We start from the raw sequence: 12,303 nt of genomic DNA, 5'->3' as shown, positions 1-12,303 counted from the left end.
AAGGAGGAGTTGATGCTGGAGATGGGTAGTCTGATGGTCTGGCCATTTGGGGGGGGGGGGGGGGGGGGGGGAATCCATGGACTAGGTAACAATGTAGGAACAGTATGTGGGGCTGGGTCTGGTTAGGGATGGGGAAATTTTTGTGTACTGGTGCAGATAGAAGGAGCAGGCATTCATAGTGGAGGATAAAAAATGTAAAATATGTGGGGAAAAACACAAACAGGATGAAATGTAAGATGCATAGTCAAAAAAATAAAACCTGAGGGAGTAGGCCCGACAGCGAGACACAAAAACAAACTAAAACTGACATAAAAGGACAGAGATCAAAGACAAAAATACATAAAAAGATAATAACAGTGGGACACAAGTCAGTGGCTGAATGTGTATGAAGAGAGGAGGGGGTGGCAGATAGAACTGGATTTGGTAAGGTCAGTATCTACTTGCTAAAGTAAGGAAAGAGAGAGCAGAGGTGGGGACAGCGAGGCTGGGGGAGAGTTGATTAGGTACAGGATCAACTAAGGCACAGGAAGGTACACAAAAATCAAAAATACACGAGTATGAATGAAGGTATGCAATCTATTTGCAGTTCAAAAAATAATTATATCAATGGGCAGAATCTGAAACATGAGACTGTCCACATCAAATTTGCCAGCTACATATACCACCTCAATTTCAGCAGCTGCCATCCATTCCATGGCAAGAAGTCCTTAGCATACAGCCTAGGCACCCATGGTTGTCCCACCTGTAATGACTAGCACTCCCTCTCCAAGTATGCCAACAGTCTCACTGACATCTTAACAGACTGAACTTACCCTCCCAACCCTGTCCAAAAGCAAATCTCACTCCTTATATCTCCAATCTCCTATCACCCATCATCTTTCACATACCCACTGCCCACTGACTACCTCTTGTTGTGCCCCTTGAAATGCGTGTCCAGCCAGAATATCATACAGGCACTGCCCTCTCCCACTCCCGCTCCGTGTGTGTGTGTGTGTGTGTGTGTGTGTGTGTGTGTGTGTGTGTGTGTGTGTGTGTGATGATACCAACCTGCTAGGTTCGTGGAGCTGATAAGCTGCGGCCTCTGCTCTCCTGTGTCCAGTCCAAACACTGTGAACTGCCCGACAGCTACGTCGACCCTGCAACAAATCACAAATAATTGCAGTTAGATGGAGCCGCTGAAACTTTCTCTCACTGACGAGCTCTCTAGTGAATAACCTTCAAAGAAATTCCTTCCCAGAAAAAAATGCTCCAAACATGACTCAACGGAGTCTGCCTCAAAACCACTATTTCAACAGTTGTTGTTGTTGTTGTTGTTGTTGTTGTCTTCACTTCTGAGACTGGTTTGATGCAGCTCTCCATGCTACTCTATCCTGTGCAAGCTTCATCTCCCAGTACCTACTGCAGCCTACATCCTTCTGAATCTGCTTAGTGTATTCATCTCTTTGTCTCCCCCTACGATTTTTACCCTCCATGCTGCCCTCCAATACTAAATTGGTGATCCCTCGATATCTCAGAACATGTCCTACCAACCAATCCCTTCTTGTCAAGTTGTGCCACAAACTCTTCCCCAATTCTATTCAATACCTACTCATTAGTTAGGTGATCTACCCATCTAATCTTCAGCATTCTTCTGTAGCACCACATTTCGAAAGCTTCTATTCTTTTCTTGTCTAAGCTATTTACTGTCCATGTTTCACTTCCATACATGGCTACACTCCATACAAATACCTTCAGAAACGACTTCCTGACATTTACATCTATACTCGATGTTAACAAATTTTTCTTCTTCAGAAACACTTTCCTTGCCATTGCCAGTCTTCATTTTATATCCTCTCTACTTCGATCATCATCAGTTATTTTGCTGCCCAAATAGCAATGATGTTCATAGTATATCCTCCTTTCAAGACACTGTCCATTCCGTTCAACTGCTCTTGCAAGTCCTTTGCTGTCTCTGACAGAATTACAATGTCATTGGCGAAGCTCAAAGTTTTTATTTCTTCTCCATGGACTTCAATACCTACTCCGAATTTTTCTTTCGTTTCCTTCACTGCTCGCTCAATATACAGACTGAATAATATCGGGGAGAGGCTACAACCCTTTCTCACTCCCTTCCCAACCACTGCTTCCCTTTCATGCCCCTCGACTCTTATAACTGCCAATTGCTTTCTGTACAAATTGTAAGTAGCCTTTCACTCTCTGTATTTTACCCCTGCCACCTTCAGAATTTGAAAGAGTTACAGAAATGAAAAGTTATCCAGCACTGACAGACTGTTATAAATAGTAAAGCAGAAAATCTTACTGGTGACTAAAGTCTCTGTTACATTTGTCTGCTGTGTTCATAAAACTTTTGAAAAAATGCTATGAACTTACACACCAGGCCAACAACAGTAAAACTGGCTCATTCCTTGCCATAGTGAACTACAGTCAACAGAACAAGCAACGAACTAAACTAAAGCAGCTCCCTCCTGCAGATGCGATTCTCACTTCAGGGCCTGAGCAGCCGGCCGCCTCTTCAAGCTGACGCTGACACCCGCCAAGTCGGCCAGCATCACCCGAGGTGTGGTGTACGCGTCATCGCGGACCTCCACCTGCAGACTCCCCAGCGTGAACTGCGCACTCAGCTCCACGAACTCCACGGGATACTGAGGTGGGGCAGCATTCTCCTGGTAGTCGATCGCTCGGAACAGCTTCGCCTTCTCTTCCGGTGTCATCGCATCTTCGAATTTCTTGGCTGTGAAAGACAATATAGCAGATCTGTATGTAACCGTAGCATACTCGCAATACCACTTTGTTATTTATTTAATTATTGCTGTGCTCCTCTTAAAGTTGCTAAGACAGAATATTGCATTAGCTAGAATCCAAACCATTAGTAAGTAAGAATATACACTATAGGTATTTTTATACTAAAAATACAGGCTGCATGGGGCACATATTAGCATAAAGCAGGAGCTGTAGTTGGTGCCCAGTTTGTGTAGTTAGGATTGCTCATGTCTGCAGAAGGAATTTTTTATATTAAACTAATTAAAATATTATTAGTACAGAAAACCAACCAGTTACAGTTTGCAACAAAGTAGTTGAATTTTATTTTTCTTTTCTTTTTTGTTATAGGGGATTTTATTGAAGTCAGCCATTTTATAAATTGACAATGCTAAGTTAATATTGTTATCACTCAATCAGCTACATGTGATAGCCATCATCTAGATCCTTAGTCTTGAAAACATTGATTACCATGGTCACAGTATTTTTTAACGACAGATGCTAGCCATAGCTAAGAAGATAGACAGCCAAGTGTCAGTGTTCCAAGGTGTAAAACTTTAAACATACACTATCTGCAGACAGATATATACACTGAGGGGAGGGGGAAGAAAACAGAGATGTGTTTGCACAGCACAGAATGTCAGTGACGTCACTTTGCATGGCCCAGAATGGAAAGCTGAAAATAAGGTTAAAATATGATGTGTGATATGAACAGTGTGATTACAGTGATAGAATTGACAAACTAGCGATGGTAGTAGAGTTTATTATACATCAAAATACAGGGTGCATCTAAAAAAATCATAACTATTATGTCTTGAGTTTTCCCGCTAGGTAGCAGCAAAGTGCGCTCACTTCAGTTCTAGGAAAAATAGTGTTTGGACAACAGAAAGCATTTTGTGTTCTACGTTTTGCACACTTCGAGTCAGTAATAACTCTTCAGTGTGATTTTCCAACTAGGTATGGTGTGGATCCTCTTACAGCACAGAGCAATGGATGAAGGCATGAACAATTCCAAGAAATAGGTTGTTTGTGTAAAGGCAAATCGCAAGGCCATCCCCCGAGTGTCTGACACAGATGTCGAAAACATCCACTGTAGTTAAACAAGAAGCCCACAGAAATCCAGCTGTACATGCCACCAATGTCCATATGGTTTGTGTTGAATTGACATTTACATATGAAACTAAACAAAATTCAGCTACTGCAAGCTCTTCGTTAAGATGACCAACAACAGGTGGAGATCTGTAATTTTGTTCTTGGCAAGATGGAGGATGACAATTTTCTTCCACAATTAGTGTTTAGTGATGAGGCATCATTCCATTTAAATGGAAAGGAACTGTCAATGTGAGAATGCAGGGTATGGAACAACCACATGAAGTTGTACAACGTGAGAGGGACTCTACAAAACGTAATGTGTTTTGTGCAGTTTCATGGGAAAAGGTGTATGGTCCATTGTTCTTTGCAGAGAACACTGTTATAGGAAGTACATATCTTGATATGGTCGAGAACAAGAGGTACTGAAATATGCTGAAGTCAAACCACTCTTCAAGAAGGGATCAAGAGAGATCATGGGAAATTATCGTCCTATCTCAATTCTCCCAGTCCTATCTAAAATATTTGAAAAACTTGCTGTTGCTCAAATCCAAAACTTCATTGCAAAATATTCTGTTATTCTAAACAATCAATTTGGTTTTCAGCAAGGGAAAAACACCGTAGATGCAGTAACAGTTTCATTGAGAAAATAAGTACGTCATTAGACAAGAGAAATAAGGTGGCAGGAATTTTCTGCGACCTCACAAAGGCATTCGATTCCGTAAACCACGCATTGCTTGTTTACAAACTTGAAAAGTATGGCATTGGCGGCAGTGCCCTACAATGGCTTAAATCCTACTTATCCAACAGAAAGCAAAGAGTTAGCATTTCTTCAAATGGCGCATATTATTTTTCTGACTGGAAAAAAATTACTCAGGGTGTTCCACAAGGCTCCATATTAGGCCCAGTCCTATTTCTCTTTTATGTTAATGACTTACCATTAAATATCAGCTCCCCATCAGTTCTGTTCGCAGATGATACTTCTGTCTTAGTTGAAGATCAGGATTCAGAAAAAATTCTCAAATCTGTGATCAGTACCCTCAGTACCTTAGAAACTTGGTTTCAGCTAAATGGGCTGAATCTAAACATATCTAAGACTCACGTGATGCAGTTCAAAACCAAACAGTCAAAATGTGAGCAAATTAAGATTGTACACAACAACCAAGTTATAGAAGAAGTTGACTCAGTCAAATTCTTAGGTCTAAAAGTAGATGAAAATTTGAGGTGGCAGGCACACATTGAATACCTTGCAAACAAATTGAGCAGCTTTGCATTTGCAATGCAAATATTATCAACTGCAACGGACATTGACACGCGGAAAGTAGCATATACAAGCTACTTTGAATCCATTATTAGGTATGGTATTGTTTTTTGGGGTAACTCGACAAACATAGTGCGGATACTAAAAATACAGAAAAAAATCATACGAAATATGTGCACTGCCAATCACAAAGAACCATGTCGACCATTATTTAGGAAACTCAAAATATTAACTCTGCCATCCTTATACATATATGAGATTATTATATTTTTGTACTCCAGACGCGACTTATTTGAGGGAAACCATTTTGTCCATTCACATGATACCAGAAACAAAGAAAATTTTATGCTCCCCACCCACCGCCTCAGACTGTTTGCCCAGGGACCTCAATACATGGGAATGAAAATTTTTAATAAATTAAAAGGGAACAAGTTGATGCAGATGAATTTAGGTTCACTTAAAAGAAAGCTATATGAGGTACTGACAATGAAGTGTTATTACTCAGTGGATGAATTCATGCAGGACAATCTGGAAATTTGAGCTGGGTACAATGTGTTACATGTTCCAAGAAATATCCTTATAGTGTTGTTATTTATTATAGTGCTATCATTAATTAATGTAAAAATCATTGTAATTGTTTTATAAATTTTTGACATGTCTCCTGTACGCACACCAAATGGATTGCAAATGTACGTCATGAGATGAATAAAACACAATACAATAACACAATACAATACAACATTCTTTTACCAGAGTTGAAGACTGATTTGAATGACTCCATTTACCAACAGGATGGGGCACCGCCACAATGGCATCTGGAAGTGCGGCAATTTTTAAGTCAAAAGATAACTGAACAATGGATCGGTCACACTGGATCAAATGATTCAGCCATACATTACTGGAACCCAAGGTCACTGGACCTAACTGTATGTTCATTTCTTGTGGTGGTTTATAAAAGACTATGTACCTCCATTACCAACAACAATTAATGAACTGAGACATTGAATAACAGCAGCTGTGGAAGCTGTACTCAAAGCATGTTCACTGCAGTGTGAGAACAATTTGAATATCACACTGGCAATGCCCAGCATCTCAAGGAGGACATGCTGAACACCTATGTAAAGGTATGAAAGAAACCTTTTTGAATTTTCCATTCACCAAAAAACAAAATCCATTGTATATGTTTATTAGTTTCACAAATACAGACATGCCAAATTGGATGATTCTTTTTGATACATCCTATATATCAAACAACAAACATGGTATCCAGCATGAGATTTTCACTCAGCAGGGGAGTGTGCACTGATATGAAACTTCCAGCATATTAACCCTAGGATGCCCAAATCTTTTTTTCTAACTTGGATGCCTAATCGGGGGAGAGGGGGTTCGGTAAGCCCTCAGGTATTAAATAATTTTACTGAGGCAAAATTACAACTTTCAAAATGGTTTATGTATTTTAACTAAGGCATCAGTTTATAAATTTTAATTGTTATAAATATTGGATTGAGTGAATAAAAAATTGACATATTACAATACAAAATACAGATCTGTTCATATACAATAGACTACTCTGAGTCCTCAACTTCAAGGCAAGACACAGACTTCACATTTTTTTCTGAATGTGTGTTACACACATGTTTATGACACTGTCCACAATACTGTTTTGCTTTACTTAGATTGCTGTACTTCTGCTTCTTTGTTTTAGCTTCTCTTACACAAATATGGCATCAACCTTTCCCTGCAGGAGGCTGACGTGCTTCTGTTGTCACTTCTTTGATTCTTTTGTAGAAGAGTCTCCATTGTTTGAACAATTTGGTTAGATAACGCTCTTGCATTGGCACTTCTTTCTTCTACCTGCAATTTCACTAGTTCCATTCCAGCTTGCAGAAGATGAAGTTTCTGTTTGTTGTGTTTCTTTTCATTCCATCTTGGATGTTGCTGGATGAATATGGTGGTTGCATTGACAGCACAAATGCCGATGAGAGAGTAAAACACAGATACAGGCCACATCTTTGTAGCCCTCTTGCAGGTGCACATATGCGCCAGTTGATCAATGGTATCAATTCCATCTTTATTGGAATTATAATATGCACTTATCTCAGTTTTATTCTTCTCTCCTCCAACAGTGCCTTTATCTTACTGCATTGTTGACAACATCAGTAAGTTTTTACTTGGTTTTGTTTTGCTATGTAGGACACCAAAGTTACTGGAACCCTACGTGTTGATGTGTCTGTGAACAAAAATATTGATGAATATAGCTCTCGATTTGACACGTTCTTCATTATGTCTGGAATATGCTTCCTGTTCGACTGGAGAGTTCCTACTGTAGTAACTTTGTAGTCTCAGTATAACTCTTCTGCCAAATCCACCGATGTGTAGTATTGGCCTGTAGTAATATTTTGACCAGTATTTTTCACAGGTGCTACCACACATTTGACGACAGCTGCTGAACCCCGTTCTTCTTTCGACAAATTCTGAACATTACCTGCATAGGGTTCCATATTCAAGACGGATCTGTCAACTGCATCGGACATCATGTGTATAAGGATGCCATACTTGCCCAGTTTATCCTTCATAAATACTTTGAAGGGGCAGCGCCCTCTAAACAAGCTGAGCATCTCATCAATGGTGAGGTGGACTCCTGCTTTATACAGTAGTGGATACCTATCACTCACTCTGTTGATAACATCATGGATTGCTGTGAACTTGTCTGCTACCCTTCTTAGCTGGCGGGCACTTTTGTCATCAGACCTTACGACTGCAGTAAGTTCCTTGAAACGTTCTCTTGCCATAATACCCTTGTAAACTGGCCGACCCACAAGGTCTGACCAAAGATCGTGTACACTGACAGAATTGTCCTTATTTGCCCCCCTAAGTATCAGGATTCCTATAAAGGCATACAATTCCTTCCCATTAGTCAACTAACATTTCGCCTAAATGCCCCTTCATTTGAATGTTTTACTATAACATCCATGATGTCAGGCATAAAAAGTAACTTCAAGGCTTCTCCAGGTGAATGGCAAACACCAGCTGGAGTTGCTCCTGCCTGCTCTCTTACTGTATTAGCAACAGACCTCCGAAGAATTCTAGGCTGTGTGGTTACGTACCTTCTTCCAGACTTGGCCACAATAACATCCCAATGGTCACTGCCTGAAGCTGCAATATCTTCATCTTCTCTAACATCCACATCACTTTCCCGATCTGAATCATACTCCATAACACCATCCTCATATTCACAACAAGACTTAGAAATGACTAAAAGAATGTGAGACTCGTCTTCAGAAAGAGTTCTGAATGAATCTACATCTAAAATTTCATTCAGAACTCTTTCTGAAGACGAGTCACATATTCTTTTAGTCATTTCTAAGCCTGGTTGTGAACAGTAGGGAACTGCTCTAACTCACTGCAAGTTTACAAGATAAATAACAGCTGACTGACATCAACAATCACTTCCTCTGAAAGTGAACCGATCGTTGTGAATATCAAGAACACCACCCCCAACAAGCAACTAACTTATACGAAATCCTACTAAGGGAAATTTTTTATAACATGGAAGCCTAAGGGCAGGGGCACGGGGGGGAGGGGGGGGGGTGTTGTTGAACCCATAATAAGTTTATTTTTTCTTTCAAAGCAGGAATTTTCTACAAAATATATTGACACTAATGTCTCATAAAATAGCCAACAAACAATAACTCACAGGGAATATAACGTATGAAAGTTACTTGGGCAAAAGCAGGGGACATAACATAATTGTGGGTTCAATGACCCCCCTTAGGCGTCCTAGATTTAAAACTGTGTGCTGGACCAAGACTTGAACTAGAGACCTCTGCCTTTCACAGGCAAGTGCTGTTCCCCACGAAAGGCTAATGTCCCGGCTTCAAGCCTTGGTCCAGCACACAATTTTAATCTACCAGGAAGTTTCATATGAGTGCACACTCCACTGCACATAGAAAATCTTATTCCAGAAACACCACCAGGCTGTGGCTAGGCCACGTCTCTGCAATACCTTTCTTCCAGGAGGGCTAGTTCTGCAAGAATCGCAGAAGAGCTTCTGTTAATTCTGGAAGGTAGGAGACAAGGTACTGGCAGAAGTGAAGTTGTGAGGATGGGTCGTGAGTCATGCTTGGGTAGCTCAGTTGGTAGAGCACTTACCCACAAAAGGCAAAGGTCCTGAGTTCGAGTCTTGGTCCGGCACACAGTTTTAATCCATCAGGAAGTTTAACAAACATTGTATGTTTTTACTTTATCGACGATGTTTTGTTTTGTTTCCTTTGTAACTACCAAATAACAACAAAAACCATATTTTCTCCTTCAGTACATATACAATCACTGTTAGGGGCAGCAGCAATAGTACAAGCACTGCCAGCATTAACTTTATTAGTTCATAGTTAGTATTATTTACTCATGTCACAATAGAAACTCAAATCATTTTAACATTAATTCTCATATTAAAATTATTATTTCTTAGGTAACTATGATGTAAAAATGTCCTGTATGTGTGAGACGCTGCTCCAATGTAAGAGATGGCTTGATAGCCCTTGTCAGGTCAGGTTAAATAAATAAATAAACTACACTTGGTGATTTGTTTTCAAATGCAAAGATAAACAAGTATTGTGGTTGTCAAACACAGATAAGTTAGAGGCTACTGTAATTATGATTTAGTTCTGCTTTATTTGTCTCTCTCTCTCTCTCTCTCTCTCTCTCTTTTTTGAGATGAATCTGACGAAGAAGCAGATCCAACATAGGAAGCCAAAATTTTTTTCAGGTGAGATGAGACAATTTAGTGCAAACGGAGCAGGAAAGGAACAAACTGGTATTGCCCTGACCGCAACACACCTCTCTGCATGCCAGAACAGCTCAGGCTTCTCCATATAAAAACCAATTACGTGTGAAATTGTTCACTAACTCACGCCAAACATTTTTTTAAAGGATATTTGCTGTCGTCATTATTGCAAATTTTGTTATCTATCAAACAACTAAAATAAAAATGAAAAATAAACCTTTAAGCTTGGCCATTTTTATTGTGTATTATCATTCAAGATACATTAAACACAAATATAACAGTAATATTTGAAATAACGGCATAAAGGCTGGTTCCCTGGGTCCAAAATTTTTCAAAGTAGGATGTAGGCTGCAATCTGAAAGCATCAGTACCTACAGGCAACACAATAATGAATAACAACAATACAAAGGGGGTGTCGATGGAACCCCAGTGTGTAATTATTTCTGAGGAGACCTATTACACTTTAAGACTGCCACAAATCTCACCATCACATACCTGTGGGGACACAACAAAAATGAGAGTGCACGTCAGACCGTGCAAATATGCTTACCGATGGCTGCCGCAGACAGTGTGTCCTCTTCGAGTTTGGGACTGCTCCCCCACCAGCTGAAACCGCCAAACCAGCTCTGCTGCTTCTGAGCCTGCTTCTTTGCCGCCAAAATTCGCTCTGCCTGCGAGGACAAAGAGAGAGAATGAAATTTAAGTTTCTTTTGCTGCATAGTGTGTTCTTAACAACAGCAACGTAACCTCTGTAACACGACATGTGTTCACTGCCTTTGGTACATTCTCTTTCCTTGGCAAAGTCTTTGACTATATGTAGCTCAATATGCTAACGAGATAAACTTGCATTAATGACATCTGTCACAGACACAAATCTTTGTACAATTCCTTACTGTCGAGCTACAGTGAATGTGGCACAACTACGAGGGTCAGTCAAAAAGTAATGCCTCCTATTTTTTTTTTCTACGTTTAATTGTCAGGAAATTTAAATGCAATTACATAGGTTGAAAACCACAACATTGAGGATCATTTTGTCATTTTTCAATGTAATCTCCGCCCATCTCTACAGTTTTGGTCCATCTTTGAACAAGGGCATGTATCCCAGCACGGTAAAAATCACAGCTCTGCTTCCTAAGCCATTGACGCACGGATGTTTTGACGGCCTCCTCATCTTCAAAATGAATCCCACGATGAGCTTCTTTTAGTGGCCCGAACAGATAGAAGTCTGATGGTGCCAGGGGATGAGGCAAAACTTCCCATCCAATTTTGACAATCTCGTCAGAGGTGTGACGACTGGTGTGTGGTCTTGCATTGTCATGCAAAAGAAGAACATCTGCCATTGATTTTGTTGGGCGAACTCGCTGAAGACGTGCTTTAAGTTTTTTGAGGGTTGTGACGTATTGAACAGAATTTATTGTGCATCCCTGCTCCAAAAAATCAACCAGAATCACACCCTCTGTATCCCAGAAAACTGTTGCCATAACTTTCCCTGCCGATCGCACAGTTTTGAATTTTTTCTTCCTCGGCGAGCTTGTGTGACGCCACTCCATTGACTGCCTCTTTGATTCGGGTTCAAAAAAATGCACCCATGTTTCGTCCCCAGTCACAATTTTTTTCAGAAACTCATCTCCCTCCAAACGGAAGCGCTGCAAGTGTTGGGAGGCTATTGTTTTCCTTGCCTCTTTATTCTGATCGGTTAACATTCTTGGAACCCACTGTGCACAAACTTTTGAGTACCCCAATTGTTTAATAATCGTGATCACACTGCCTTTACTAAGAGAAATAATGCGACACACTTCATCTGCAGTCACCCGACGGTCACCACAAATGATGTCATCAACTTGCTGAATGTTGTGTGGAGTCACTGCACTCACCGGTCTGCCGCTCCGCTTTTCGTCAGTCAACGGTGTTTGCCCTTCAGCTTCCTTACAACAACGAACCCATCGTCTAACAGTGCTGACATCCACTGTCACAACACCATACACCTTCTTCAGTCTTTCATGAATGCGTATGGGCGTTTCACCTTCTGCATTCAAGAATTCAATCACACAACGCTGTCTCAAACGAACATCGATGTCGGCCATCTTACAAACTTCTGCTGTGCTGCCACCTGTTGACACAGAAAGTTACTACTGCAGTGGATTGCAGAAGGTGGTTTGAGGAATGGCGCCAAATTCAAATTTTTCACTTAACTTAATTTTTTTAAGTAGAAAAAAAATGGGAGGCATTACTTTTTGACCGACCCTCGTATTAAACTACTGAAGTTGCCTCAAATTTACTGAACAGATGCACAAAATAAGGGAACAGCAACCACTCATTTATAGTGGATCAATGCGTGCAGCACAGAGAAATGTAACGAAAAACAGCATTAACATTACAGAAAAACAGCATTAACAGTAGCTTTTAAACACCA

The 12,303-nt window shown here is 40.4% G+C and overlaps 1 protein-coding gene across 1 annotated transcript in view; it reads right to left on the bottom strand.

Annotated features, from left to right (window-relative positions):
• Positions 1 to 12,303, bottom strand: part of LOC126293289 (intermembrane lipid transfer protein Vps13-like) — a 391,345-nt gene that overhangs the window by 346,562 nt on the left and 32,480 nt on the right. Inside the window, 3 exon segments of the mRNA XM_049986411.1 lie at positions 1,048 to 1,136; positions 2,485 to 2,731; positions 10,441 to 10,561. Coding sequence (XP_049842368.1) covers positions 1,048 to 1,136; positions 2,485 to 2,731; positions 10,441 to 10,561 — 457 coding nt within the window.

Source organism: Schistocerca gregaria, chromosome 10 (genome assembly GCF_023897955.1).
Source record: "Schistocerca gregaria isolate iqSchGreg1 chromosome 10, iqSchGreg1.2, whole genome shotgun sequence".
NCBI lineage: Eukaryota > Metazoa > Arthropoda > Insecta > Orthoptera > Acrididae > Schistocerca > Schistocerca gregaria.
This window is presented reverse-complemented; position numbering and strand designations above follow the sequence as displayed.